This window comes from Loxodonta africana, chromosome 8, assembly GCF_030014295.1.
Source record: "Loxodonta africana isolate mLoxAfr1 chromosome 8, mLoxAfr1.hap2, whole genome shotgun sequence".
Taxonomy (NCBI): domain Eukaryota; kingdom Metazoa; phylum Chordata; class Mammalia; order Proboscidea; family Elephantidae; genus Loxodonta; species Loxodonta africana.
Genome location: NC_087349.1, coordinates 32,050,173 through 32,075,016, shown reverse-complemented (window position 1 = coordinate 32,075,016; position 24,844 = coordinate 32,050,173). Strand labels below are relative to the sequence as shown.

At 39.5% G+C, this 24,844-nt stretch overlaps 1 protein-coding gene across 1 annotated transcript in view; it reads right to left on the bottom strand.

Moving 5' to 3' along the window:
- Window positions 1-21,433: 21,433 nt before the first annotated feature.
- ASZ1 (ankyrin repeat, SAM and basic leucine zipper domain containing 1) overlaps window positions 21,434-24,844 on the bottom strand; it is a 79,269-nt gene continuing 75,858 nt past the window's right edge. The window contains exons 12-13 of the mRNA XM_003407233.4: window positions 24,524-24,637; window positions 21,434-21,855 (exon numbers count right to left, since the gene is read on the bottom strand). Coding sequence (XP_003407281.2) covers window positions 21,703-21,855; window positions 24,524-24,637 — 267 coding nt within the window. The 3' untranslated portion in view covers window positions 21,434-21,702. The remainder of the gene's footprint in view (window positions 21,856-24,523; window positions 24,638-24,844) is intronic.

Here is a 24,844-nt window from a genome sequence, read left to right as displayed (position 1 = left end):
ACCTGCCCTTCAGTTGTTGGTGAGGCCAATGGAATGACTTAAACCTGAAACAGACCTCCCGGAAAAGGAACTGACCATCCCCAAAGCTAATTAAATCCACTTCAAAGGACTTCATCCTGGGGCAGGAGGAGGAGTGCCACGTGTCTTGTAGAGAAGAAATCAGTCTTGATGAAAGGCAAAAGACTGAAAAGTTCAAGAGAAGCTAAATCCAGATGTGAAAATGGCCCTTCCTGGCCTGTCTAGAGGCAGTCTGGATCAGATGATTTGTCTCTTGTAGACCTGTGATTCCATTTTTCTAGCAGTCTCCCTCTCTACTCACTTAGTTAGCCCAGTACAATTTCTCTTACTGCCAGCAGGGGTTGACTTTACTCCCTGCTCATTTATGCCTATTCCCTTGGTGGATCCTTCATTCTGAAGATACAGAATTTGTCCACTAGTAAAGAAAGTTGGGAAATGCTGAAGAAAATTAGGAGGAAAAGAGGTTACAGCAAGCCTCATTTTTCTTGCAACTGCAACTACTGTCCTAAAGAAGAGTTAATAAATAATGAAGTAAATTGCATTTGACTTCAACCTCTCTATAGCAGATGATGAGGTAGGGAAAGACAGGGTTCAGGGTACCTTCAGATCTATGAATTTATTATTTCTGCAATGAGAAATCTCAGACTTAACTGTAAAATTCATTTACTGTATACAGAACCCAATTTTCTTCCTGGAGATTAATGTTATTTGCTTGTAACTTCAGTATAGCATTGTAGCCAGATGAGTCTGTCTATTTTCTTAGTTAGATCCATTGTTTGTCTAATCTCCCAGAGCAAAAGAACTAATTTACAACCAAAGTATCTCCACCCATTAAAAATGGAGAGTTACTTCTTCAAATCATCATTTGTCTTTCAGTCTAAATTGGCTTTTTTCTAAGGCGGTGACTCCTAATTTAGCTACTCACCAACCAATGACTCAAAAGTCCAGGGTCTCCAGTGACTCTAAGAGAGAACATTATATGTTAACAGGTCAAGAATGGGAAAGAATACGTATCATTAGAACTCTTTACTTCCAAGGCTAAATCTAAGAGTTTCATATACACAACAATATAGGTTAAGTGTAAAGTACAAAGTTTGTTTTTAATGCCCTTAAAAGCACTCCCTCTTTCTTTTTCAGTCACTCCCAAAATTTTTATCACTTACACCCTTACCTGGTCTTTGTCAAACTTGCTTTTAGGAAATGTTCTAGTATTAGTCATTTAAATCTCAGTGTAAATTTAATGTGTTCCTGGTTGGACTTCTGCTTCCAACTAGGAAAGGGTAATAATTACCTGACTTGCTCTCCCACTGAAAACAACTATAGACTGGAAAAAGTTATACAAATCTTTTCAGACATTGGACAATAGAAAATACAGGGCTGTGAGCTTTGAGAAAAGGTAAACACACGAGGTGAATTCCACAACCGTACCATATTTGCCCTGGCTTTTCTGCCTGAGGGAACTTTTCTTCTGGGGTGAAAAATGGTAGAATCCAAGCAGAAAAGTGGTCTCATTTAACTAAGGAGGCAGAGATTGTTGTTCTGGGCTACTGAAGCCACTGAAATATGCATGACAGAATAGGAATAGATAGCTTTGAAAAGGGGGGGTTCCAGAAGTCTACTTTTAAGATTCGCCATTGCTTCTTGGCCAAGAGTTGGGCTGAATATAGGCAAAGCAATACCCTGCAAAGTCTAGCAGAGATCATCTGCCACATGTCATGCAGTGCTGGGAGACGCTGAGTTCCAGTGGAGAGACCTCATTGAGCACTTCAGGCATTCAGTTTCAATGCTGAAGACCCCAAAAAGGCCATGCCTTAAAAGTAAAGGCCATGCCTTAGTGTAAAGAACATGTCTTAGGACAAAGTACAAAATCTTGTTTCCCCACATCGGATGCTCTAACAAAGAATGAAATTAAACCAGACAGGACCAAGAGAATTTATAAGGTCAAACCCAACAACTATTAAAGGGAGACAACATAATCCAGACTCTCTTCGAAGTATCATTCACAATGTCAAGCATACAACAAAAATGACTAGATGTGAAAAAACAGAAAAATGTGACCCACACTCAAGAGAGAAAGTAGTCAATAGAAATTGACCTTGGATTAACCCAGATGTTGGAATTGGCAAGATCCTGTTTTAAAGTAGCTATAATATTTTCAAGGAGTTAAAGGAAACTGTGATTATAATGGGAAACCCTGGTGGCGTAGTGGTTAAGAGCTATGAGTGCTAACCAAAAGGTTGGCAGTTCAGTTCCACCAACCACTCCTTGGAAACAGTATACGGCAGTTCTACTCTGTTCTATAGGGTCGCTAAGAGTCGGAATCAACTTGACGGCAATGGGTTTGGTTATGGTTATAATGAGGAAACAGATGAAGAATCTCAGTAGAAAAATAGAAACCATAAAAAAGAAATGAAAATTCCAAAACTAAAAAGTACCGTACCTGAAATGAAAAATTCACTGGCTGGGTATAACAACAGAATGGAATTGCCAGGAGAAAGGGATGGTGAACTTGAAAAAAGAAGTTATCTAATCTGAAGTACAGAGAGACAAGATATTGAAAATAAAATATTACCGCAGTGATGTGTGGAACTGTAAAAACGGTGTGGGGACAATGACTTCCTCCAACCCCACAAGGGGGAAGGAGAACCAAGATCAACAGCCCAAGGCTGACTCCCATGAGGTGGAGGCCAAACAAGCCTCCTCTCTCCACCATCTTTACTAATTCCGACACCAACTGTCCCTTGCACAGCACTCTCTACTTCTCTGCTGGGTTTGATAATTCATTGCAATGGCCACATGGAACTCAAAGACCATATTCACGATTATGGGGTTTATCAGGGAAGTAACAATTACAATTCAGGCTAGAGAACACTCAGGATACAGTTCTTTCATCAGGACAGCCTCTTCCCAACCATGCTGGCAGGCATGCCTCTCCCTGGCCCTAGGCTTCTCCCTAAAGGCACTCAGCATTCTTTCTCCATGGGGTGGGAAGCCCACCTTGCTGTCCCCTGCTGCCGGGTCCCTGTTGCTAGGTCTCTCCTGTTACTACTTCTCACCGTTTTCAGGGTTACAGCTTGTTCTCTCTCTCTCAGTCTCCTTCTTCTAGGAACTTTTCAGTGCAGGGATCCCAGGTCCAAATGATGAGTTCTCTGTTTCTGGCTGTTCTTCCTTGGTGGTGGTGGGATCTTCCTCTCTGTTCTGGAATTGGCTCTCTTTTAAGGCAAAACTGACCAATCCCCTTGGTGGGCCACAGAGGATACAAGTTAGATGCAGAAAAAAAAAAAAAAAGATGCAGTGTGCATATTAAATATAGGAGAACAAGGATATGAATTACAGCTACTTCTCATAGGAAGCAATGGTGGTTAGAAAAAAATAGAATGACACCTTTAAAATGCTAAAAGAAAAAAATGGTCTGTACAGAATTCTATAGTCAGTGCAAATGTTCAAAATGAAGGACAATTCTTCTGTTTCTTCTTCTTCTCCCTCCCTTGGAAGCAAGGACCACATCGTATTAGTAACTGAAACAGGCCAGGTTTAACCAACCCTTGACAGGACCAAATTGGTCAGCTAGTACTCCATTTGCAAGTCAAAAGAAAACTTAACTCTTTTTGGAGGAATATAATATCATGCAGGGTCTCTACACATTTTTATTCATAATATCCAGCATCAAATTAAAAGATACCAAAAGAGAAAGAGAGAGAAAATAGAAATAGACCCATAGGTAATTTAAAGTTTTGATTTATCTGAGAATGCCAAAATAACTACAGTTAAAATGTTCCAAAAATAAATAAAAGGATGGGTAATTTAAATGGAGAGTTGGAATCCATACAAAAGAGTTAAGTAAAAATCTTAGAACTAGGGGAAAAACAATAGGTGAGATTAAAGATAGATGGATATAAAATTAAATAGCTAGAAGAACTATCTAGAAATACCAGAAGAGTGGATTAGTAAACCAGAATATAGGTCAGTAGAAAGTATCCAAATTAATGCACACAGAGAATTAAAGGGCTGGAAAATGCAGAAAAAATAGTAATTATGATACAGTGAAAAGGACTGTCTTAGGCTGGGTTCTCTAGAAGAGGAAAACCAGTGAAGTATACATATATAATGGAGAGATTATTTCAAAGAAATGGCTCACTCAGCTATGAATGCTGGGAAGTCCCAAATCCATGTGTTAGGCATCAGGTTGGAGGGGCTCACAAAAAAGGGGCTAACTCACGTGGTTGCAGGGGCTAACAAACCCAAAATCAGCGGGTCAGACAGCTAGGTGCTGGCTCACGGGGCTGAAGGAGCTGGTGTGTTCCAAAATCTGAAGGTCAGAGAGCAGGCTGCTGGCTCACGTCACAAGAACCAGAGGTCAGAGGATGACAAGGCAGATGCAGGATCAAGAGAGGGTAAGCTTTGCCGGAACATCCATATATACTGGATGCAGGCCACATTGCCTCCACCCCGCCCCAAGGAAACTTTCTTTTATCTGATCGCAAAATGAGGGATAATTACATAATACTGAGAATAATGGCCTAGCCAAGTTGATACAACATTAACCATCATAAGGACTAACATAATTATAATTGGGGTTCTAGAAGAAAGGGAGAGAATGAAGAGAGAGGATATTCTAAAACAATATTTGAAGAAATATGGACTGAGAACTTTCCAAAACTGATGAAAGAAATCAAGCCACGTGTTCAATAAATCTACAAATTTGAAGCAAGACAAATACAGAGAAAAAACAAAACAAAAAACCACACTTCAGCAAGTAACAGTTAAATTCCTGAAAATCTTAAAAGATGATAGATGAAAGAGAAGCAATAGCTTCGGCAGAGAAAAAAAAGATATAGCTGACTTCTCAACAGAAACTAACCGAAATCAGAAGACAGTAGGATGGCATCTTTGAAAGGGGTCAGGATGGTGGAGAGGCTACTAGCCTAAATTCTAAGAAAATTCGTCATTAGCAGAGCTGATGATAAATATTAACAAAATTCTTTAGACTGAAAGAAAATGATCCCAGATGGAATTATGAAGCTTCATTGGAAATGTTAAGTTTGTAGATAAATAGAAAAGAATACCGAGTGTTTAAAACAATGATGATAATATTTTGTGAAGTTTAAAACATGTAGAAGAAAAAGATATGACATCAATAGCACAAAAAGGCAGTACAGGACTCTGATTCCAGGTAAAATGGAGTAAGCATGTTCTACCCTGTCTCTCTCACTAAATGCAGCTGTAAAACTTGGACAGCCAATGAAGAAGCCATTTGAGGACTCTGAAAAGAAAATGGTAGCAAGTGAAGAAGGCCAAGATCTTAAGTACCACTAAACAGTGGTGAATTTCCCATTTTATTTTTCCTCTGATAGCCCCTAAACAGGACGAAGATAGCCAAAACCTCTATGTGGAAACCAGGTGTGGACAGAAAGACCTCAAGGAGAAACTAATTCTTTATTTTTATTGTACTTTAGATGAAGGTTTACAGAACAAACTAGCTTCTCATTAAACAGTTAGGACACATATTGTTTTATGACATTGGTTAACACCCCCCTGACAGGTCAACACTCTCTCTTCTTCACCTTGGGTTCTCTATTACCAGCTTTTCCATCCCTTCCTGCCTTCTTGCCCTTGGCCCTGGGCAGGTGTGCCCTTTAGTCTCGTTTTGTTTTATGGGCCTGTTTAATCTTTGGATGAAGGGTGAACTTCAGGAGTGACTTCATTACTGAGTTAAAGGGGTGTCCAAGGGCCACACTCTCGGGGTTTCTCCAGTCTCTGTCAGACCAGTAAGTCTGGTCTTTTTTTGTGAGTTAGAATTTTGTTCTACATATTTCTCCTGCTCTGTCTGGGACCCTCTATTGTGATCCATGTCAGAGCAGTCAGTGGTGGTAGCCAGGCACCATCTAGATGTATTAGACTCAGTCTGGTGGAGGCCGGGGTACCTGTGGTCCATTAGTCCTTTGGATTAATATTTCCCTTGCATCTTTGGTTTTCTTCATTCTCTCTTGCTCCCGAAGGGGTGAGACCAGTGGAGTATCTTAGATGGCCACTTGCAGGCTTCTAAGACTCCAGACACTACTCACCAAAGTAGAAAGTAGGATATATTTCTTTATAAACTGTGTTATGCCAATTAAGCTAGATGTTTCCTGAGACCATGGTCCCAACAGCCCTCAGTGTAGTAATTCGGTCCCTCAGGGAGTATGGATGTCTGTGGAGCTTCCATGACCTTGCCTTGTACGAGTTGTGCTGGCTTCCCCAGTATTGTGTACTGTCTTACTCTTCACCAAAGTTACCACTTATCTATTGTCTATTTAGTGAAATTCTGAATTAAGGAGTGGGAAAGGGACTCCAAACACACATGTACACGCACACACACACAAACACACACAAAGTGGGAGAAATCTCATTTTTTTTTCATCCATTCTCTCTCACACCTAGACCCTTGGGCAGTCCTGTGTCGATGCTGGCAGTGGTGAAAACAGCAGGAGTGGGACCCCTCAGGTGCCTAAAACTCTTGCAAGATGGAAAAATTCCTCTCTAATCACAAGAACTGTAGGCTCAAGAGGGTGGGTTAAAATCCCATTGCTTTTTCTTTCTCTCCTTCTTTCCTTCTGCTGTGTGGCTCCAGACATGGCTGCAGTCACAAAGAGTATGTAGCAGAGTGGGATAATTAAAGCCACCCATTCTGGTCAGAGAACCAAAAAGGGGAGTCTTAGGGAACAAGAAACTTCCCAGAAAGTTATGAAGAGAAGAAGGACCTGGGGAAAGCAATCCCACAAAATTATATATGGACTCCTGTGCTCACCCTCAAACTGTGCACAGGTAGATCTGACCCTCAAGATCATACCAGAGTTTGAGAACAGAAATATGTGATAGACCACCACCACCCAGGTCCCAGACAAGCCACTCGGTTTCACACATGTGAGACAGGCATGAATAGCCCTGCAAAGGCTTCAAAAACTGAGCTGACATTGGAACATGAACACACAGAAGGCTGGTCAGAATTTGTCTGATCCCAGTTGGGTGAAGTGGATGCTAAAACAAGAAACTCAAGATTTTTCAGGATTTAAGCAAGACCCGAAGTCTGTTAATGTTCTATTCAAAACATCAAGGATGCAATCAAAATTACTTGATGTACAAAGAACAAGGACATTATCAACTCACACAGGAAAAGACAAACAAGAGATGTCCATACCTAGGTAATAAAAAAATAGGTAATACAGATGTTGAAATTATCAGATGAAGACTTTAAAGCTGCTTTTATAAGAAATGATCCAAAAAGTAAGGACGAATACTCCTGAAACAAATGGACAATAGAAGGTCTCAGCAAAGAAACAGCAGATGGAAAGAGGAACCACATGGAAATTTTAGAACTGAAAAATACATAACAAATAAAAAAAACTTAGTAGATAAGGTCAGTAGCAGAATGGAGATGACAAAGGAAAGGGTGAGTGAATTTGAAGATAGAGCAATAGGTATCTAATTGAACAACAGAGAGAGAGAGAGAGAAGAAAAGAACAGAGCCACAGGGAACTATGGAACAATCACCACAAGGTATATCATTGTATCACTGGAGTTCTAGGCGAGGAAACACAATCCAACGCAGAAAAAATACGTATTTGTAGAAATACTCCCACTTCTCACTTATCAACATGGTTAGGTTCCAAAGACCTGAAAATGGAAGAGTTTCTATTTTCAGATCATCCATTTGTCCAATGCTTTTCATTTAGAGAATATGATCATAGAAATAATAGCCTCTAAGATTTACTGAGGTGCTCATCACTGTGACGAGTCCAGTTACGGATTATTCTCTGTGGAGAAGAAGTTTTGGAGGAAGACAAAGCTGGAAAAGCCAAGCTGGGTGACGGGAGTGCCCACAGCTTAACCACTTCACCTTCCCTTGGACACAGCTTCCCTCATGCAGGGCTCCACTCCCACCCCTGCAGGCCCTGCATTCTTGAACCTGGAGCCTGCTCTGCTATCTCTGCCTGGTGAGTTACCAAGGCTTGGGACTTCCTGTGAGGGTGCCAGGATCCTGGCCGAGCACCTGGCCCCAATGAGGTAGAGGCTTCAGGCCCAGTTCAGCTCACTTTGGGATGTCATTAAATTTGCAAGCATTTCTTCCAAACATCCCCTCTGATGCCTCTTTCTTTCCTCTCCTCCCACCCCACACCAATTTTGAGCTGCAGGGCCTCCAGCCGCATAGGAGCTGAGAAGCCAGAACAGGTGCCCACTGGCTTGGTGCTGCCTGTGCATCTGCTTGGAGGACATGGCCACGGAGGAGGCTGGCCCTGTGTGGCAGCTGGATGCAGTGCCCTGCTGGCAGAAGAAAGTGGAGGGCGAGGGGCAGCAAGGCCCAGCTTCCCAGAAGCTACCTGGGTACTGTGTGGGAGGGGACCCTCCACAGCCATCGCCACCATGTCCACTGCCTCCTTAACCCACAAAATTGTTGGATAGTAGATTTTTTACTATTGTCATAAATTTGAAATATCAGATAACGAGGTAGTGAATAAGTAAGTAGGTGTAATGGTAAAAGCTGCCATATTTAAAGTCATGCTTGAGATAGACTGCTGCCTTCAAGTCAGCTCCGACTCATGGTGACCTTATGTACAACAGAACGAAAAGCTGCTCAGTCCTGCATCATCTTCACTATTACCCGTATGTTCATGTCCATCATTGCTACTGTGCCTCAATTAGTAAAAGAACAACAGAATAAACTCAGAGAAAGCCCCACTCCAGAGAAAGCAGGAGGAAAAAAATGACAAAGAACAGAGATTAATGAAATAGAAAACAGGGATTCAATAGAAAAATTTAACAAAGACACATGCAGGTTCCTTAAAAGATTAATAAAATAGACAAGACAAATCCAGGAAAAAAAAAAAAGAGAAACGCATATACTGTAAGGAATAAAAATGGGAATAACTACAAATCCCACAAGATTTTAAAAATAATTAGAGAGCCTCAACTCATTTTTATGAGGTAAGTGTAATCTTGATACCAAAACTAAATAAGGGCAATACAAGAAGGGAAATAATGTTAACATCACTTATGAATATAGATGCAAATATCATAAATAACATTCCAAACTCTGTTTTGAGTGTGTATTTGTAAATCATGCCCAGGGGATGCAATACTTAAACATTAAAAAAAAAAAACTATTACTGTAATTCATCACATAAACATATGAAAGAGAAAAATATGATTATCCCCCAAAATGCAGAAAAATATTTGATAAAGGTCAACAGTTGACATGAATTATTTTAAAAACTGTTTTACATAACAGAAATAGGAGAAGTTTAAAGAAATCTAACAAAAGCCTACAGCAAAATATCATTTTTAATAATGAAGTATTAGATGTATAATCCCCAAAGTATGAAACAGGAATACCCATTATCACCACTATTATTCATCATGGTATTGGAAGTCCTAAAATGTTCTGATAAGATAAAGAAATAAGAGGTATAAGAAATGGAAAGAAAGAGTTAAAATTTTCATTATTTGCATGTAATATAAACATTTACATATAAAATCTAAAATATCAATGGACAAAACTATTAGAATTAAGATAGCTCAGCAAGATTACTGGATTGAAGATCAACAACAGAAATAACTTACATTTCTCAGCTAGCAATGAACATTTTAAAATGTAATGGAAAATTACTTTTGCCCTACTAGATATTAGGACATATTGGAAAGTCAAAGCATTTAAAACAGTGTGGTATTGGCAGCAAACAGATGAATGGCAGAAAACAAAAAATTCAGAAACAGAAATATAAGCATATTTGACATAGGTACCATTTGTAGGACATAGGTACCATTTCAAATTAGTGGGAAAAAATGGATTATTCAATAATGGTGATGTGAAAATTGACTTACTGTAAGAAAAGAAGTGCTATTATACCCCTATTTCACACTGTGCACAAAATAATTCTCAGATATATTAACGATAAAAGTATGAAAAGCAAAACTTTAAAACTATTTGAAGAAAATATAGGTAGAACTTAAAACGTTTCGGCAACTAAGAACACCACAAAAGATAAGCACTAAAAATAGGAGATATTCCAACATGTATAACAGATAAGGATTTAGTACTCAAATATTTAAAGTACTAAAAGTCAACAAGAAAAAGGCAACACAGTAGATAAACAGGTACATGACAGTAAAAAGCTATTTATAGGGGGAAAATGGCCTCGAAAGAAATCCTCAATTTCAGTAGTAATCAGAGATATAACAAAAAATAATCAGCTGTGTATTCCTTTCATCTCCTTTGATGCTTCCTGTGTCATTCAATATATTTGCCCATGTTATTATCGTTGTTAGGTGCCGCCAGTTGGTTCCAATTCATGGCAACCCTCTGTACAACAGAACAAAACACTGCCTAGTCCTGCGCCATGCTCACAATCGCCGTTATGCTCAAGCCCATTGTTGCAGCCACTGTGTCAATCCACCTCATTGAGGGTCTTCCTCTTTTCCGCTGACCCTGTGCTTTACCAATCATGATGTCCTTCTCCAGGGACTGATCCCTCCTGGCGACATGTTCAAAGTATGTAAGATGCAATCTTGCCAACCTTGCTTCTAAGGAGCATTCTGGTTGTACTTCTTCAAGGCAGATTTGTTTGCTCTTTTGGCAGACCATGGTATAGCCAATATTCTTCGTCAACACCACAATTCAAAGGCGTCAATTCTTTTTCGGTCTTCTTTATTCACTGTCCAGCTTTCACGTGCATATGATGTGACTGAAAATACCATGGCTTGGGTCAGGCACACCTTAGTCTTCAAAGTGACATCTTTGCTTTTTAACAGTTTTGCAGCAGATTTGCCTAATGCCATGTGTCGTTTGATTTCTTGACTGCTGCTTCCATGGGTGTGATTGTGGATCCAAGTAAAATGAAATCCGTAACGTCAATCTTTTCTTCGTTTATAGTGATGTTGCTTATTGGTCCAGTTGTAAGGATTTTTGTTTTCTTTATGTTGAGGTGTAATTCATACCTAAGGCTATTGTCTTTGATCTTCAGAAAGTGAAGTCCTCTTCACTTTCAGCAAGCAAGGTTGTGCCTTCTGCATAACGCAGGTTGTAAATGAGTCTTCCTCCAATCCTGATGCCCTGTTCTTCTTGATATAGTCCAGCTTCTCAGATTATTTGCTCAGTCTACAGACTGAATAGATATGGTGAAAGGATACAACACCGACGCACACCTTTCCTGACTTTAAACCACGTAGTATCCCCGAGTTCTGTCCAAACGACTGCTTCTTGATCTAAGTACAAATTCCTCATAAGCACATTTAAGTGTCAAGAAATTCCCATTCTTCACAATGTTATCCATAATTTGTTATGATCCACACAGTTGAATGCCTTTGCATAGTCAATAAAACACAGGTAAACATCTTTCTGGTATTCTGTGCTTTCAACTAGGATCTATCTGACGTCAGCCATAATATACCTGGTTCTGTGTTCTTTTCTGAATCCAGCTTGAATTTCTGGCAGTCCCTGCCAGGGAACTGTAATACAGGGAACTGCATATTGGCCCACAGAATCCTTCAAAATTGCAACTCTAAGCTTGAATTTTTTTCTTTAGTTTTTTCAGCTTGAGAAATGCTGAGTGTCTTCTTCACCTTTGGTTTTCTATCTCCAGGTCTTTGCACATTTCATTATAATATCTTGTCTTTTCAAGCCTCCCTTTGAAGTCTTCTGTTCAGCTCTTTTACTTCATTTCTTCCATTTACTTTAGCTACTCTACATTCAAGAGCAAGTTTCAGAGTCTCTTCTGACATTCATTTTGGCATTTTCTTTCTTTTTAATCACCTTTTGCATGTGCAGTAAGTGAGGGTGAATTTGTTGCAAGTAGGGGTTGCTTCAGTCATTTCAAAGTGAGGGCAAACTTTCATAACGAGTACAAGTTGTCCATGAGGCAGACATTTGTAATTTGGGGACTTACTGTACCTTTCATTGTGGCAGGAAATGTTACACACATGTAACTCCAACAACTGGTTTAACACTCATGAACCCTGAATCCATGCTGAATAGAAGTTTACTTGAAATCTGGTCTAAATCTTTTAAGAAATGTCATACAACGAAGATTTTGGTATTTTTACTTTGTGGCTTTTTTTTTGTAGAAGGGCATTGGTTTAGATTGAGACATACCTTCATAGGTAAAGTTAACTGAATCCATGACCACACTCTTCAACTTCAGAGAATTAAAAAAGTTTACATCCTTAAAAGTACAGTAGTTCCATCATTTCTCTTAATAATGGCAAAAGTATTTGAGTTTCCTGATCTTGTATAAAATACATAATATATGGGTACAGTGTCTTTCACATAGTAAGCATTCAATAATTGTTTAATGAATTGAAATGTAATTATAAGTAAACTTTCCAAAAATGTTATAAAACGTTGGCAATGACCAAATTACTATGAATTCCCTTAATACTAGATCTCTGAATGTGACATCAGAAGTACAGGAATGTGTTGCTTTAACATCCCTTTGGGCAACGTCCCACTACATATACGTCCATGGTCTCACAAGGTTATAAGAGAGTTAAGAAATCTCGATGGGAGAGTGGGAGTAGTGTGGGTATTTTGCTAAGTATGGAGATCTGATCTGTCTCTCACTAGCTCTCTGGGTCTGTGTCTACCTGGTCCTGGAGTGACAGGGGAGGGGGTACCAGCACTTGCCTCAGCAGGGACCGCACAGATGCCACCAGAGCTGCTGAGGAGGATGTGCCACTGGCACACTGCCTCCAGTCTGGGTACCCTGCCTGTGATGCCCAGGCCCTCCTGTGGTGACAGCTGCTGAATGGTCTGGGCTGTGGCAGTGGCAGGAAGAACAGGAGTCTGGGGGAGGAAGAGGAGATGGAGATGGAAACGGAGGAGGAGGCGGAGGAGGGGCTGGGAGAGTTTAAAGCCCCCTGGGGGGCAAGGAAGGCAGGCATGAAGAAAGGAAGGAAAGGGAGCCTGTGCAGGCAGCCCAGAAAGTGGCCGGCAGGACTGCCTGTGCACTGAAGCGGGTGGGGGCCAGGCTCGGCTCTTGGAAACCGGGTAGTGGCCATACAGGAATGGTGGCTGTGGTGCCAAAGTTTTTGTGCAGATCCTCGACATGGCGGTGGCAGCACAGGTCCTGCAATCCTCTCTCCTGTATACAATATGGTGTTCACACAATGTCCAAATCACATAATGTTCCATTTCATAGAAAGTATCATGGAAGTTAAGTGATGTATACCTGTAAAAGCATTTGTAAGGGGTTCGATTTGTCTAGTAAGCATTGACTCTTACACATAGTCCCTAGTGGTTTTGTTTTTAATTGCAGACTGCAAAATTGGATCCATTTCAGAGTACGACATCATTCTGATTCATTTAGTCTTAGAGATCATCCACTCTGCATATGCGGAAACTAAGACCCAAAGAATCTATGAGCTAATGACAACAGGGCTAGGCTCTAGGATACCTTCTGCTCTGTCTCAGTCATGACAGAAGGGATGGGCAGGGTGGGGGTTGAGAGGGAAAGTGGCAGAATGCAACAGTTGACAGGGTCTGAAAGGCAAAAAAAGAAAACAAAAAATATTAAAGTGTTATAAAGGTTCCAGAAAGGAGGGAAATTCATGAGAACAATTATGACTGATTAGTTGAGAAGAAAAAGGTGAACAATACTGTTTTATGGAAACAGGTTCAGAGATAGTGCCACTCCTGAAAATGTCCTTATTTTTTCTCTAAAAATGTTACACAGTATTAAAAACTTGTTTTGTTTGGAATATTGATAAAATAATCTTAAGTTACAGGTGGAAAATATAATAAATAGAACATTGCTTAAATGGCTTAGAATTAGTTTCCTTAATAACTAACAAATGTGTCACATAAGTCCAGTATAACATTTTTATTGGCACTTGAGATAAATGCATTACTCACTAGTGGATATGCCAAGAAGAAAATCCCCACCCTATTTCCACCCCCATAAAACTACAAATGATTATTAAGCTGTGACAGAGTGACTTGGAGTACAAAACAGAAGTCTTCATGGTTATCTGTGTTCTTAAAGATTAACTTTTGTCATAGTGTTAAGATAAAAAAATGGTTAGCACTATAAAGATTCCCATATGGAAAAAACAAACCAAAACTCAATTATGATTCTGGTGCCTCCAATAGTGGCTAGCTTCATTTCTCAGCAGTACTCCTTTAGACTTTTAAATTGCTGCCATTTCCCATATTTAGTAAGTGCAATTAATTTAAATTAGGTATTAGCTGAAATATCTTCCACAGAAAAGCTTTCAAAATTCAAAGTGCAGCCCTCTTTATCCATCATTTATCTAGCCCTCATGTATCCTGGACAAAACTAACGAGTCCTTCCCTTTTGCTTTCAGTCGACTTTAGGTGAGCTTATAATATACAGTTAACTTGGAAACCCTGGTGGCGTAGTGGTTAAGTGCTGTGGCTGCTAACCAAAAGGTCAGCAGTTCGAATCCACCAGGCGTTCCTTGGAAACCCCATGGGGCAGTTCTATTCTGTTTCATAGGGTCGCTACTCGACAGCAATGGGTATGGGTATACAATTAACCTAGAAAAAAAGAGCTAGGTAAAATCTCCCAAAAAAACCAAACCCAGTGCCGTCGAGTCGATTCCGACCCATAGCGACCCTATAGGACCGAGTAGAACTGGCCCATAGAATTCCCATGGAGCACCTGGAAGATTCAAACTGCCGACCCTTTGGTTAGCAGCCGTAGCACTTAACCATTGCACCACAAGGGTTTGCAGAGCTAGGTAAAGCTTACATAAAATTTAGTTAATGTTCCTGGCTTTAAAAAAATCTTGTACGCTGTTCTTGGCTGAGCACTATACCAAGCATGTTAACAGATAAGCCATAAACCCTTGCTGAGGAGTTCCACTTCTGGGATGGTAGCATGAGGAGCTCTGTAGATACACTCCCCATTGAAACAACCAGAGCTGGCAAAAACTACAAAAATAAAACTATTGAAAGTCTCCAGAAAGTGTCCTGAGGGCATAGAGTAAATGAAGAAACGTATAAGCAAAAAAATCTACTAAAACTTGGCAAGAACAGCAAGTCTCTCCTCAGCTCCCAAACTAAAATTAATGTATTTCACTGGGAGGGGAAGGTTGCTAGCATTTCTCATCCCCTCCAAATCCAAATTAAAGAGTCTAAATTACACTTACTTCTCACTTATTGACTATCTTGTTACCTGACATTCTGCGTTTATGACAGCAGTAAAAAATTTACTATCTTATTTTGTGCATTAAGGAGGTGGTGGGCATGGCAGCAATGGCTGCAGGATATTCGCTCCCTCATGGAGGGTCTCTGGACAGCCTCTGGGAAGCTGGGCTATGCTGCCCCACACTGTCAACTCCCTCATGCCAGCAGGGCTGTCCTCTTCAGTGGCCATAGTCTCCAGTCAGATGCACAGGCAGCATTGAGCCAGTGGGTACCTGTTCCAGCTTCCCAGCTCCTATGCAGCCTGAGGCCCTCCAGCTCAAAATTAATGTGGAATGGGAAGGGAGGAAAGAAACAGGCATTGGAGGGGGTTTGGAAGAAATGCATGTGAGTTTAAAGACATCCCAAAGTGAGCCAAACTGGACCTGAAGCCTCTGCCTCAGTGGGGCTGGGTGCAGGGCCAGGCTCCCAGCACTCTCGCAGGAAGCCCCCAGTCTAGGTAACTCACCATGCCTGGAGGGCAGAGCTGCCTCTGGAATCTTGAAGCAGGGCTTGCAGGGTGGGAGTGGAGCCCTGGAGGTGGCTCCAGGAGGGAAGCTCTGTCCCAGCACAGGAAGAAGGTGAAGTGGTTAAGCTGTGTGGGTCCAGTCACATAGCCCAGCTTTACCCAGCTTTATCTCCTCCAAGCCTCCTTCTCCACGGAGAAATAATCCATAACTGGACTCAGCACAGTGATAAGCACATCAGCAAATCTTAGCTATGGTCATATTTCCTAAATAAAAAACCTCAAATGGATGGTCTTAAAACAGAAAGAAAAAATCCCCCATTTTCGTGTAATGCTGATTTTCACATAACAACCTGGATTTTGGAACCTAACCATGTTGGTAAGTACGGAATGGATGTACTGTTGAGTGCAGCTGAGAGGTTGGGGGCCCCCTCCACCCAGTCCCTACCAACAGAATGGGGGCTCTATCTCAGGATCATAAGGCTGAGAATATTGGAGCTTTCATTACCTCCATGTCTGCCTGCTCGTAAGGCAGATGTTCCACATTGTGACAGGCAAGCTGAGAAGACTAGAGACTACCACTGCACTTAGCATCCAGGACAGTGGCTCAGAGATTTTGCCCAGATGATAGACAGTTTGTAAGAGAAGAGACCTAAGAAGTTCTCCCCAAAGGAAGTGCCTTCATTTGAAATAGAGTTCAAATCCATCAGCTGCTCCTTGGAAACCTTCTGGTGCAGTTCTACTCTGTCCTATAGGGTTTCTATGAGGTGGAATCAACTTGACGGCAAGTTTGCTTTTTTTGGGTTTGGGTAGGTAAGTTCATGCCTACAGGCACTATCAAAAACAATAAACCAAAAAGCAAACAAAAGCCAATCATTGCCATCAAGTCAATTCCAACACATAGTGACTCTACAGGACAGACCAGAATTGACCCATAGGGTTTCCAAGGCTGTACATCTTTTACGGAAGCAGAATGCCACATCTTTCTCCCCTGGAGTGGCTGGTGAGTTCAAACTACTGACATTTTGGTTAGCAGCTATGTGCTCAATGACTGTGCCACTAGGGCTCCTTCCCCTCTTAATTAAGAGCAACAAGCTAAACCACAAGCCAGCTAGTTCACTAAAGAGTCTCAGAAAGACAGTTAAGAGCCCTCCTGGGGTCAAAACAAACCTCAGAGATCGCCCTCAAATGTTATCTCTGCTAAATTGAAGTGGATCAGACTACTGAGCAATTTATACCCAAGGCATTGACGAAAACAATATAGCAAAGATAGATACAGTAATTAGTGGTGTATAAGGACTGGGAGAAATACCAAAGGAGGCAGACAGCTTAACAGAGAGATTAGGGAAATAGTTACAGCTAGCCTTGCTGTAACCACTGAGAACCCAGGGTGATTGTGCACACGCTCAAGGCTATGTCCTCTGAGGATCAACATCAGAGGCTTCACACGTTGGGAGAAACATACTTCATTGAACAAGCAAGTCAGTACACTCAGATCCACTCCCAGACACATCATAGTAAAAATGCTGAAAGCCAAAAACAAAGAGAAAATCTTGAGAGCATCAAAATGAGTCTTCATCTACCAGGGAATCTCAATAAAATAAACAGCGAACTTCATCAGAAACAACGGAGGCTAGAAGACAATGAGACAGCAAATTCTAAGTGCTAAAAGAGGGAAAAAACCTGTCAAAGAAGCTTATATTCTGCAAAACTATCTTTCAAAAATGAAGGCAAAATAAAGACATTCCTAGATAATAAAAACTGAGAGATTCATTGCCAGCAGACCCAACTTACACAAAATACTAATGGAAGTTCTTCAGGTTGAAAGTGAACCCAGATAAAAATTTGAGTCCATACAAAAAAACAAAAGGCAGCAGTAGAATTTGTAATTATAAAATACAGAACAAAAGCATCATTCTTTCTTGTCTAAGTGACTTAAAAAGCAACAGTAGGGGGGAGGCGGAGCCAACATGGCACTATAGACAGAAACACCACACTGTCCCTCCACAGCAAAGACCTGAAAAACTAAGTAAAACAGAGACAAATGTCAATCCTGGAACGCTAAGCGTCAAATGAAGGGATAAAGAACTCAACCAAGCACCAAATGGAATAAGAAACTGACAGAGAATAGACAGCGCTGAGAGTTACGGAGTGGAGGCCCCCTATCAGTTAATGTGGTATGGATTTGCCATCTCGGACCCCTCGGCCACCAAGAACAGTGGACAGAGAGTACAAGGAGACAGTTTCACAGAGCTCCCAGCAGGAGACAGAGCACCCGGTAACCAGTGATACACGCTTTCCCACCCTGCACCCTTCCTCCCCCTGCTCGGCCTCTGCCAATCGCTTGGCTGGGGATACACCAGCTCCTTGCCACTTGGATTTACCCCATCCACATTGGCTGGCTCCTTCAGTATAACTTTTTTCCTTGCTGTTGTTGCTTTTTTTTTGTCTTTTTCTGGTTTCTTCTCTCTCATCTCCTTCCTTCCTTCCTCTCGAACACCTGTTTCTGTGTGCCATCTCCGCTCCTTGACAGCCTGTGCAGCACTTCTCACCTGAGGAGCTACTTCCCCAGTCTGCAAGCCATGCTGGTGGGCTCCTTGGGGCACTTTTTTTTCATTTTTTCCTTCATTTCTCAGTTTCTTGTTTCTATCTTCCTTCTTGTCCTTTCTCTCGAATACCTGGCACCATGTGCCATCTTCGCTCCTTCTAGTTGTGCTGTGCGGTGCCACTCATCTGGGGAGCCACTTTCACAGTCCGTGCCACCATGCTGGTAGACTCCCTGGGGGCATTTTTTTTTTTTTCATTTCTTGGTTTCTTGTTTCTCTCTACCTTCCTTCCTTTCCCCTGAATACCTGGCACCGTGTGCCATCTCCGCTCCCTCTAGATGTGCTGTTCAGTGCCACTTGGTTAGGGAGCCTCTTACCTGCTCCATGTTGCCAACCCACTGGACCCCTTGGGGCTTTTTTTCCTTTTTTCAGTTTCTTATCTCTACCATCCTTCCATTCTTTTCTCCTGAATACCTGCCACCGTGTGCCACCTCTGTGACTTCTAGACGAGCTGTACAACCAACCCAGAGGACTCCCTCAAGGCATTTTTTTTCTTTCCTCAGTTTATCTACCTCATTTCCTTTCTCCTGACACCTGGTGCCCATGTGCCATCTCTGCTCCTTCTGGATGACTGTGCAGCACCCCTCGGCTAGGGAGCCCCTTCCCCGGTCCATGCCACCAAGCCAGTGGGATCCCTCAGGACATTTTTTTCCTCTTCTTTTCTCATTTCTTGTTTCTCCCTACCTTCCTTACGTTTCTCTTGAACACCTAGTGCCGTATGCCATCTCTACTCTTTCTTGACAGGCTGTGCAATGATGCTTGGTCACGGACCCACTTCTGGTAGGCTGCGTGAGGCATTTTTTTTATTCTCTGTTTCTTGTCTCTCTCTTTGATGGTTATGAGCAAGGTGAGGGATGGGGATGTAAAAACACGAAACAGACAACAGATAAATGGTAACTTTGGTAAAGGGTAAAACAGTACACGGTACTAGGGAAGCCAACACAATTTGTACAAGGCAAGGTCATGGAAGCTCCATAAACACATCCAAATTCCCTGAGGGAACAAATTACTGGGCTGAGCGCTGTAGGGATTATGGTTTCAGGGAACATGTAGCTCAAGTGGCATAACAGTTTATAAAGAAAATGTTCTACATTTTACTTTGATAAGTAGCATCTGGGGTCTTAAAAGCCTGTGAGCAGCCATCTAAGATACTGCACTGGTCTTACCCCATCTGGAGCAAGGGAAAATGAAGAAAACCAAAGACACAAGGGAAAGATTAGTCCAAAGGACTAATGGACCACAAGTACTACAGCCGCCACCACACTGAGTCCAGCACAAGTAGATAGTACCTGGCTACCACCGACTGTTCTGACAAGAATCACAACAGAGGGTCCCGGACAGAGCTGGAGAAAAATGTAGAACAAAATTCTAACTCACCAAAAAAAAAAAACAGACTTATTGATCTGACAGAGACTGGAGAAACCCCAAGAGTATGGCTCCCGGACACCGTTTTAGCTCAGTAATGAAGTCACTCCCGAGGTTCACCCTTCATCCAAAGATTGGACAGGTCCATAAAGCAAAAAGAGACTAAATGGGCACATCAGCCCAGGGGCAAGGACGAGAAGGCAGGCAGGGACAGGAAAGCTGGTAATAGGAAACCCAAGGTTGAGGAGGGGAGAGTGTTGACTTATGAACCTATGAAATGCATCTTAAGCAATGCTTAGAAGAAACTTTATAGCTGTAAACACTTACATTCAAAAAGAAGATTCCAAATCAACAACCTAACCTTCCACCTTAAGATGCTGGAAAAAGATGAGCAAACTAAACCGAAAGCAAGAAGAAAGGAAATAAGTGTTAAAATAGAAAGTAATGAATAGAGAAAATCAACAAAACCCAAAGTTGTCTCATCAAAAAGATCAACAAAACAGAGAAATATTAAGCTAGGCTAACCAATAAAAAAAGGGACAAGACTCAAATTACCAAGAACAGAAATAAAAAAGGAGACTACCAACCTAACAGAAAAACAAAGAATTATAAGGGAATACTATGAACAACTCTATGCCAACAAATAGATAATTCAGATGAAATGGGAAAAATTCTGGAAAAACAAAAACTACCAAAATTGACTTAAGAGACAGAAAATCTGATTAGATATAAAACAAGTAAAGAAACTATAAGTTAGTAATCAGAAACTTCCTACGGGGGTGGTGGGGGGCATTACCATTGTGCTGATTCCAACTCATAGTGGCCCTATAGGACAAAGAGAAGTGCAGGTCCTATTGGCTTCAATGATGAATTTTACCAGTCAAAGAAGAGTTCATACTAATTCTTCACAAACTCTTCCAAAAATAAAAGAGGAGGGAGCACTTCTCAATTCATCCCATGAGGTATTACCCTGATACCAAATCTGTGTTACAATGTCAGACACTAATTCATACTTTCCAATAATGTATGATTGAGTATATTCTCAGAAAAATAATTCCAGTCCTTTGCTTTGATATAACTGAGAGCAGAAATTGCTACTAACTATACTTTTTTTTTTATATACTTTCTTATAGGGTTTTTCCTTTCTAAAATCCTTTCCCTTTACTTGATATTTACCTTTCAAGCAGTTGTAGATCAACTACATCTGTTCTAAGCACGGCACTAAGTCAAGAAAGATTTCACTACTATATTTCCTACTAAATTGAGTCTGCTTTTTTATTAACTTGCTTTTTAAATCTGGGTATCTTTTTTTTTTTTTGGAAAACAAGAAATCTTATATTACTTCTTTAGACTGATATGAGAAGTAACATGCCAAATGTCATTCGCTTTCAGAAACATTCCAAGAAAGGTTATACATAGCACATATCGAATGTTCCCATAAGTACACTGCTTTAAAAATTCTAATATACTTTATACTTTCGACACTATTCCCTAATTATGTGCCTTTTACTTTACATTTTAAGTGTTTTTTCTAAGTTTTTAATCCATAATTCAAAAATTTTGTATTTTATCTTTATCCTTTAAATTTTCTGGAATACTTTCAAAAGCAGTACTTTTGTAATAACGTAAGATCCAATAAGAAATTCCTTATTATATAATAATGGGCAGAGGGGAACATAAGGACAAAAAAAGCCATTTATTTACAAACTTTCATACACACTTTTCAAATTTTGTAAGATTCATTGTGACAAATGAACATACTTTTTTAAAAATGTCAAACAATATTAGATACTTTTATTTAAAATGTTAGTCATAAGATCAAACTAAAGAATTACTTATAATTTATTGCGTGATCCAAATTAACAAAATATAAAAAATTACATTTATAACTCAAAATGACAAACCACTTTCTAAAGAAAAACATTCTCATTTATGCTATCATAATTTTTCCTACGGAGAATTGACAAAGAGTGTAAAGTTATATTGTGCCACAAATGGTTAAAAGCAATTTTTGGTTTAACAGTTTGAGTAAGATGAATAAAAATATGTACACTACTAAAAAAAAATTAGGGTTATTTTCTCTGAAAAGTTAGCTTGCAAATGAAAAGAAGAAATCCAAATCCGCATACTGTAACAGCTGTCCTCTTCAAAATTCTACTCCTCCATGGAGATGCTTCTTCCACTGATGGTATATGAGTTGGGTCATTTTCCCGTTCATTTTGCAACTAATATTTAGAAGAGGAAAAGAAAAGACATAATATGCAATACACTGGAAATAAAAATGTATTTACTTAAAAAGAAAAAAATGTTAATTCTCTTGATTGAGATGTAGGCAACTCAAGATTCCCTTGGAAGATTTAAATTGAACACATATGTCTTGAAAGACAGCCTTTCTTTCACCAGGATCTCAATATGTTAAATTATTAGTTTCACATTAAAATTAAATGCTTTCATGTATTATCACATTCTAATATGATATTTTATATAATGAGATAAAGTTCCTTTAATGTTAGCTTAAAGTTTCTATTTCTACCTATGAGGAATGACAATTTATACTTCCTTATCAACTGCTGTCTTAGAAAAAAGTGAATCATTCTTTCAGCAAACTTAAAATACATGAAAATTTAGCAAAAACTAGATGATCAGAAGCTAATGCTAGAAGTTTAACATATAATGTCAAGAGCAAAAGGTCAGCAAAAATTTAAAGCGCTTTCAGCACTTTTCAGCAATCAAAGCACATGGCCCAGTCAGTTTCTAAATTCTTACAGACAGAAATTTCTTGCTAAAGAAGCACCCCCTCGCACACACTGCTTCCGTATGGTGTGGTGTAGTCTGTGTGTGTATGTGTGAGAGACAGAAAGAGAGATGGTTGTTGGGTATGGGTCAGGAAAAGGAGAATGAACAGAAACCAAAAGATCTTTGAAAGATAAAGAGAATCAGGCACATTTATAGAGTGATATTTACTAGAAACATCCTGTGCTTGAGTGGTGATATATTTTCAACATTAACAGGAATAACCACTTCTAAAATCTACAGTGTAAATATTTAATTAAAAAAGCCTGCAAAATTAATTTTAAATTTATAGCAGAAAAAAGGACTTCAATGCCAATCTCATTAATACTGTAATCTTGGTCTAACTTCCAAATGGCTTCATTCAGCAACAGATTCCTTTTTGACACTGATGCTCCATTTACTGAATCCTGAGACAGTCATTCCTTTTATTAACCAATTACTTGGAATGACCCTTTCTGACAAGAGCCTGTCAGTGTGTTGGTTTGCAAGAGAGTGATGTGGTGTTAAAGTCTAGCCTTGACCTCTCCCACCCTCTCTCTTTGTCACCTCCATACACTTATCTGTGATAACTCATATGGTTCCTTTTTTTTTTTAAATCCTCTTCAGCTATTATTGGTAAACTCTGAAATATAAAAAGCTTAATAAGCATGGTAGCATATACCCAAATCTGGAAGCTCTCATAGTTCCTTAAATCAAATCTCATTAAGGTGATAACTACTTGTAATGAATCCAGTAAAACCAATCCACTAACTTCCTTCAAAATTGAGACTCTCCTGCCCAAAGAGCTGTGTTTGCCATTATTACAGACCAAAAAGTGTGTTTCCAAGTTAGTCCTTATGAGGGAATGTATAAATTCAAGGCAGAAAAAGTCACAGAAAGAAGGTCTTCCATTTAGCTAAAGAAAAGGGAAATTCTCTTTACAGGTTAGCATTATTAAAATAAATACTGTTGGACTGTTTCTGTTTTAGAGTCAAAAGTCAGTCTCTAAAGCAGTGTTTCTTAATTTCATTTATTTAAGGAAAATCTAGTTCTCCATCTCTAATTGTATATCAACCCTCTACTCCTCTCGCCCCCAGGTTTTTAGTTCATCTTGGAGAAACCAAATAGTTTATTATATATCCTGAACAAATACGTCTTAGGGAATTTTTTTATGCTAAGGTTAGCGCTTTGCAGGAAGTGTGTTTACAAAAACTGTTCCAAACTTCCCTTGGATAGCTATAAAAAAGACCATGTTAAGTAAAATCGGTACTATTTTCTTTTGATTCTTCCAGATGAGATGAGCGTAGTGAAGACAAATGGCGGCAATTTTTGTGTTGTTAGCAAATTCAGCTTCAAGCCTAGCTTGTGTGTAGCAGTTGCCTTAATGTTTGTTGAATGAATAAATATCAGAGATAATACAATTTCTAAGATGCTTCTTTCTCTGGAAAGGAGTTATTTTCTGTAAGAATTTTGAAACATACTGTTCATTTGCCACATTTAAAATGTCTTTTTTCCCTACTATTTTGAAGAATTTGTGTCTCAACTTTCTGCTCCCTTTAAAAGACTTCTTGTAATTTACAGATATATTAGCTAGATTAACAGTTTAGCTTAGCCGGAATGTGTATAAACTTTGTTTTGGAGAAAAATAACTGTTTGGATAAAATATTAATGAAAATATTAAATGGCTTATGGGTTGGAGCTATAAAAATTTAATGCATAATCTAACTTTCACATCCATTTTTTTATCCAAAAGCTTTATAGACATCAAATTTATTAATTAAACAGAACTTGGAGAACTCAGAAATGAGTTCTTAGCTGGCTGAAAGTTGTTTACTTTTTTAATTGCCTATCTTCAACAAAGTTTTCTATTTCAAGAAGTTAGATTTTGTTTTCTTCCTTTTTCTTAGGGGAAAAAAATTACTTATTCTTAAATCCAGATATGTACTTCTATATGACTATAAAAACAAGAACCAGAAAGCCCACATTCTTTAAAAAACATTCTTTTTTTCCATCTTGTCTAATGGGAGCTTCAGTTGTTCTTTTCAGAACTGCTTCATTGTCTAAGACATGCTGTAAATAATTTTCCTTAGTTTTTTACACTTCTTTATGCTAAATAAATACCTTCTGAATTAAATCTTTTAGTTTGCAGACTTCTTCACTCAAATCTTCAACATTACTAACCAGTTCTTCACAAACAGAAGTAAAATTCTGGGGAGACGCCCATTCTAGTACTATCTGTTAATATTATCAAAAGTTACATTTTAGAGAATAGAAAAGCTTCACAACTTTATATCCACAAAGATTATAAAACATTTTTAAACATAAAATTATAATTTAAAAGCATTTTTTGTTCAATTTTCCTGACAGCAAAAATAAATCAGTAATTTTATATAAATAGTCGTTATCAGTTTGCTCAATCCATTTACTTAAATATATGTATGT